The following is a 6,996-nucleotide window of genomic DNA, read 5'->3' on the forward strand; positions in this document are numbered from 1 at the left end:
ATATATATATATATAAGGGTCTCGCTTAGACAAAATACTACAGTTTTGTAGTGTTTAACAACACACATACATTAGGTATGTGATACTGATAATGGTTACACATGAAACATGGGCAGTGACTGCAGAGAACATGCATAGGCTTGAAAGAAATGAAGCTAGTATGCTCTGTTGGATGTGTAATGTCAGTGTGCATACACAACAGAGTGTAAGTGCCTTGAGAAAAAAGTTGGACATAAGAAGCATCAGTTGTGGTGTGCAAGAGTGATGACTGTGCTGGTATGGTCATGTGATGCGTATGGATGAGGACAACTGTGTGAAGAAGTGTCATACCCTAACAGTGGAAGGAACCTATGGAAGAGGTAGACCCAGGAAGACCTGGGATGAGGTGGTGAAGCATGACCTTCGAACATTGGGCCTCACAAGCGACTGAGCTCTGACAAGTGACTGAGATCTTTGGAGATATGCTGTGCTTGAGAACACCCAGCAAGCCAAGTGAGATCATAGTCGTGGCCAATGCCAGTGCTACATAACTAGCCTGTTTAAAAACACCCTTTAATCATCAGGAAATGTCGTGCTTGTGAAGACCTGTTGAACCGAGTGAAATTGTAGTTGTGGCCAATGCCTGTGCCACCTGACTGACACCTGTGCAAGTGACATGTAAAAAGCACTATTTGAGCATGGCTAGTGCCAGTGCCGCCTGACTGGCATGTAGAAAGTACCATTCAAGCATGACTGATGCCAGTGCTGCCTGACTAGCTCCCGTGCCAGTGGCACATAAAAGCACCCACTACACTCTTGGAGTGGTTGGTGTTGGGAAGAGCATCCAGCTGTAGAAATGTTGTCAAATCAGATTGGAGCCTGGTGCAGCCTCCCAGCTTGCCAGTTCTCAGTCAAACCATCCAACCTATGCCAGCATAGAAAGCAGACATTAAATGATGAGATGATTATATATATATATAATTCATTCATTCATTTGCTCATTTATTGTTTGTTTTTCTATACTAGCAAATTTTAGTTAGGAGTATTTGAGACAGGATTTTACAGGTGGAAGCTGTTATTGTTGTTTCTTCTCTTAATTATTCCACATTCTCTGTATACTGCAGCAGCAATGGCATTCTTTTATATCTGTTTTTCCCTGTTGATATGGATTGTGTGATTGTTGTACCATCTTGTGTTCCCCTTCATCATCTGCAACACACAATAATAGGGAAAACTGGCCGTCATTGTTGCTATGTTATGTTTTAAATTTTAGTCCAAGAAGATGCAGCACTCAAGACCATTAAAGATATTCTCAGTTTTGCTGAGACAGAAGCAGCTGCTGCTCAGTTTGAACTGCAATAAGTTAATGTCTGTGAAGTAAAAATGAGTTGATGGGGACTTTCATAGAGGTGTGATACACTCTCTAAGAAAGAACTGAGTAAAGTGATTAGTACCAGGGTTTGTTAGGTGAGATACAGTAGGGATAACAAAAAGAGCAGAGGTGGATACATTGAAAGATCTCTGGTGGAAAGTGTATGTAACTTGGCTTTGTTACTGTTTAGCCTTTGATCAACTCTAATTGAGCTGATGTAGAGAAAGAAATCCTTGTTCTTAATCCAATGTAGGATCAAGGACATTCCAGTCATGACCAGCATGTCATTTCAACCCTTTTGTTATCAACTCACCTGATATCATCCTTAGTTTTATGAATCAAATTAATTCTTTTAAAATGATGTAAATTAAAATCCTTTCATCAAAATTTCAAGTTAATTTATGTTCCTGAACTAGATAAGAATGAAATTATTTTTCTAATTTCATGAATATTTTCAAAATTAATTGAGACAATGGCAGAGAATTTTAACATTTTCATGGTAACAAATGGATTAAAGGTATCTAGGGTTACATTATCTAACATATCCGTTCCATTTTTAAAACAATGGAGTATGATTTATTTAGTTGCTGTATTTGGCAGGTTAAACTAACACAGAAAGAATAACTCATTGTCATGTTTATAGGTTTATATTATAGGTTTATATTTAATTCCAGCTGATCTAAGCTATATCAGAAAATAAATAATATGTGGCAAAATACTTTGTAACTCAATGTCTCTCCCATTCCTTCCGTTACTCCATCTCTTCATGCAGTAAAACTATCTGACTGTTTTTACATTTAAATGTGATACTTTAAATGTGGAGACAGTCATCTTCTTGCAGCAATGTCACAGGCAGCATAATGGAGACATGCACAGTAATAAATAAGGTCAGGCACATCAATAAGGATTCCTAACATTAATTCATTTGATTGACTACTCTCCTTAAGAAATGAACATTAAACTGAAGGAGAAGGAGGTGATGGTGGTGGTGATGGTTTCGGCAGCAGCAGTTATAGATTTGAATCAAGTAAACTTATAAGAAGGAAGAAAGGCTGCTAGGCATTTTCTCCAATGCACTAATGATTTTGTCAGCTTGCTAAACTGCTGCCCTTGTGGCAAATTTTGAAACCATTATTAAGGTGGCAAGCTGGCAGAATCATTAGCATGCTGGATGAGTTGCTTAGTAGTATTTCACCTGTTGCTATGTTCTGAGTTCAAGTTGCCTTTCATCCTTTTGGAGTCAATAAATTATGTACCAGTGAAACACTAAGGTTAATGTGATCAACTAGTCCTCTCCTGCTAAATTTCAGGCCTTGCATCTTGTTCAGCACAGTAATGATTCAGCAAGCTCACTGCTTTAATAGTTATAATAATGCTTTCTACTACAGACATCAGGCCTGAAATTTTATGGGGTGGGGTTGGTCAATTAAATCAACCCTGGTGCTCAACTGGTATGTACTTATTTCATTAACCTTAAATGGATGAAAGACAAAGTTTACCTTGGCAGAATTTGAATTCAGAACGTAAAATTAGACATATGTCACTAAGTATTTTGTCTCACATCTTAACAATTCTGCCATTATATTAATAATGATTACAAGAAAACTGCCTACCACTACAGAATTGGGATCTTAAAATCAAGGTGCCACATAAAAAGCATTGGTGTGGGTGCTGGTGCCATGTAAAAAGCACTGGTGATTGTGTCATGTAAACAGAACCCAGTACACTTTGTAGAGTGGTTGGCTTTAAGAAGGGCATCCAGCCATGGAAACCAAGCCAAAACAGATTATGGAACCTAATGTGACCCCTGTTCTTGCCAGTTTCTGTCAAGCCATCCAACCCATGCCAGCTGGGAAAAATGGTCGTTAAATGTTGTTGATGATAATTATAGTAGTAATGATAAGAATTGTCCTGTAAGCTTATCAACAAAGATTAAAGATGAGAAAGTTCGGATTAAGATGATTTTATTGTTTTTCTAACAATTAGAATTCTTTCAAGCATTATTCATATATTCCTCTAGGTACATGTTTGAAGGTGGGACCAACTTTGGATTTTGGAATGGTGAGTTTCCTAAATTTCCTTTATAATTCCAATAATATATATCCACTATTCTCTACATATTACTCTTGCTCTTTTACCAATTTCAGTTCTAGACCTCTATATCATGTTTTCCTTTTTTGTATTTTGTATCAATCAGTCCCTTATTGTATCACACTAAGCAAAAATGTTCAATACCTCTGCAAATCTTCATTTAACCCTGTGAACCTTGTGTATTAATTAGGAAGCACCTATCCTGTGTATCACATGTGTGACACAGAACATATTTCTCGGGCATCCAGGTATCATATGTTATACACATTCCCAGTCTTTTCCACCTACCAGAATAACTCTGGACTTATGAAGGAAAGCTTTATATTTCTCAGAACATATGAAACAAAGGTTAATTAAATGTCTAAAAACAAGCATCGACATTTAAAATGAACTTATGAAAGTGCTTTGGACAGGTAAAAGGTTAAATGCAATTTGGTTTTTTTGGTTACAGAAACAGAATTTTTTTCTTAATGCTATAAGATATTGCAAATGTATATTACAAATGTTAGCTATCTCAATCAGCCTTTAATGGCATAAAATTACACATTGCAGTAGAGAACATTTTTTGTTGTAATATAGTAAGTTTTAACTTTATATTTCTGACGCGACTCTATCTATCTTTGTATCTTTCTCCCCCTCTCGTTCTTCCTTCTGTTGTTCTTTGCCTCTCCCCTTCACTACTATATCTCTCTCTCTCTTCCTCTCTGTCTCTCGTTGCTCACCTATATTCTACTTCCTCCCCTTTTTTTCTTCCGGCTTCTGCCTCCTTTCTTATCTTGGCTACTGCCAAGCCAACACGAACTTCTTCTCTCTCCCTTCCAGTTCATCTCATCACAGCGTTCAGTATACATATATATTTTTTCACGTCTGGCTCTATTAGCCCTTCTTGCTTATTTTCACTGTTTCATTTTCCTGTCATGTTTTCTGTTCGCCACAATATTCCTCCGCACTACAAATTTAATTTGTTTCCATGGGAAGAGCCATTCTAACAATGCGTCCTGCCCTAACTCTTTGAAACGCTTAGTTTTAGAATGGTGGCAGCTGATGAAGGAAATGTTCTCTATGTGGCCTGTGTGTTTTCTGTACTTTGTTTATCATTTTGTCCACGTTTTTTTTTTGTGATGTCCTGTACCTAGATATGCATCTATATATACATGTAGATGTAGGTATGTACATACATGTACTTATATATGCATATACTCACATATTATTTGTATTATATATCTTTTTAGCTCTATTCTTTTCCAGTTTAGTGGGTTATAGCAACTTGAGAAAAGGAGTGGCTATAACAATTGAAGTAGTGCAATCTTGACTGAGGCGTGTCGTATTCAGCTTTAGTGCAATTAGAAAACAACACATACTCCCCCTCTCTCTCTCTATGTTTGAAAATATGAACTTGCCATCTTTGTACAAACTTACTGTAAAAACCCATGTAAATTGTGCACCTGTGTAATTTACGAAGGTGATTTTCAGGATAAAAGTTGTTAAAAAAAGCTTCTACTCATGTAGAATTAGCATCCAAAAGTTTACAGAATTGCTGATATGGCCAGGGGGAAAAGGCTTTCAGTTTAGTTGTATTTAGCATAATTTCACTTACTTATGGTTAGATTTTATTAAATTTTCATTAAATAAAAATAATTTCTGTTGAACAGGTATCACATTAAAAGCTATTAAATTATGAAGTGTTTGTGTTGTCTATGTAAATAAAATCGGTTTTATGAGACTGACACATGTCAGTCCAGTTTACTCATTTGGTATACCCTCCATCTCCTCCCTTATGAGACTGACAGTGGCAGTCTGCTTTAGCCATATCCTGCTATGTCATTCTCTGTATACCCTCCTCCTCCCTCGATGTTAACATTCCAATAATAAAAATAAATGAAAAATATGATGCTGATTGTGTGTGTGTTTGTGTGCATGTAACTGTATGAGACTGTATGTTTATGTGTGTTTGTGTGTGTACATGTAACTGTATGAGATTGTGTGTTTGTATGTATATGTAACTGTATGAGACTGTGTGTGTTTGTGTGCACACACACACATGTACTTGTATGAGACTGTGTGTTTGTGTGTCTCCACATAACCTGAAATAACCAAAATATTATTTTACAAATTGTGAGCATGTATATATGATATAATGAAAGAAATTGTTGATACAGTGCTCAGGTGCACTACAACTACTACAATTTTAAAAAAACAACGCTTTCAGGTGTACTGTTGGTGGAATTCAGGAAACATGGATGTTTTAAAGGTTGTAGTGTCTCGACAGCTAACAAATGATGCAGGTAGTTTATTCCATGCTTCAGCAATTATGAGCATGAAAAAATGTTTCTGAAAGTCATGGGTGCAGTGTTGCTTTTTGATTTTAGAAGCATGTCCGCGAGTGTTTGTCATATGGAATTCAAAAAGGTGTCCAATGTTGTTGTTGGAAAGATGGTGGATAATCTTGTTTATAATAAACTTTATTTTACTTTCTTGTCCACAAGAGATTATGTCCACTCTCTAGCATACTGCTGTATGTCTTCTCAAACCATGATCACAGGAAAAGTTGTTAAGAATTATCAACAAAAACAAAGCTGATAAATATGCACAGGTGTTGCAAATTAAGTTTAATTACCAATAAACATCAACTTGGATGACACTTTACTCAACCGAGTAAAATATGTAAAATATGGCCTGGACTGTGATTACCAGCATGTACGTTAGACTTCAAAAAGTAGTTAACCATTTAATGGTTTTAGTAAATTTATACAGAAAAAGTAAGCATTATACCGTCCAACATAAATAAAAGCCAACTTCATTAAATTTAAGCCTATTAAATGAGTCAAATTCCAGTGCGAATATTTACGTTTTGTATGTCTTTTTGCAACAACAAAAATTTCTCAAAAAATTCTGCAAACTATCTACTCATGTAATTTATCACATAGCTCTTTAAACCGTTAGCATATCAACCAGCCACACCAAGCCCAAATATTCTACCTATTTTATGTTCAAACCAGCCAGATCTGGCCTGTTACACCTATACCTACTATGTCATTCTCAAAATAATCACATCATTGAAATCCTGAAGCTACAAAATAATACATGATTAATTGAAAAAAATATATGAATAAATAAGCATTACATATTGCAGAGTAATCTGAATGCTAAAGGATTAATCCAGCAGGTATTTTTATTAAGATGTAGCTCCTTTGCATGCATAATGATCTGCAGGTAGTTTTGTGTGATTGTCCTACATCTTTTGATGAAATTGATGGCTTGTAGGGGAAGATTCTCGCTTTATGGATGGAATATAATCAGCAAGATTGAGTTAGATGAATTTGAATTGGTTTTGTTTTCAACACTTTTTGAACACATCAGCACTCAACACCATTAAGCTATATACATATGCATCATGCATGTACACACACACACACACACACATACATACACACAAACATGCATGTATGTATGTACATATTTATGAATGTACATAGTGTGTTTATATATGCATGTATGTATTTATGTATGTGTGCAAGTATATATATATATATGTATGAGTATATATATATATA

General features: G+C 35.7%; 1 protein-coding gene across 1 annotated transcript in view; it reads left to right on the top strand.

Annotated features, from left to right (window-relative positions):
- The window catches only part of LOC106870855 (beta-galactosidase), a 97,532-nt gene that overhangs the window by 67,895 nt on the left and 22,641 nt on the right, over window positions 1-6,996 (top strand). The window contains exon 9 of the mRNA XM_052969888.1: window positions 3,372-3,412. Within this exon, the coding sequence (XP_052825848.1) occupies window positions 3,372-3,412 (41 nt within the window). The remainder of the gene's footprint in view (window positions 1-3,371; window positions 3,413-6,996) is intronic.

The sequence above is a fragment of the Octopus bimaculoides genome, chromosome 1, assembly GCF_001194135.2.
Source record: "Octopus bimaculoides isolate UCB-OBI-ISO-001 chromosome 1, ASM119413v2, whole genome shotgun sequence".
In the NCBI taxonomy this organism is placed as follows: Eukaryota; Metazoa; Mollusca; class Cephalopoda; order Octopoda; family Octopodidae; genus Octopus; species Octopus bimaculoides.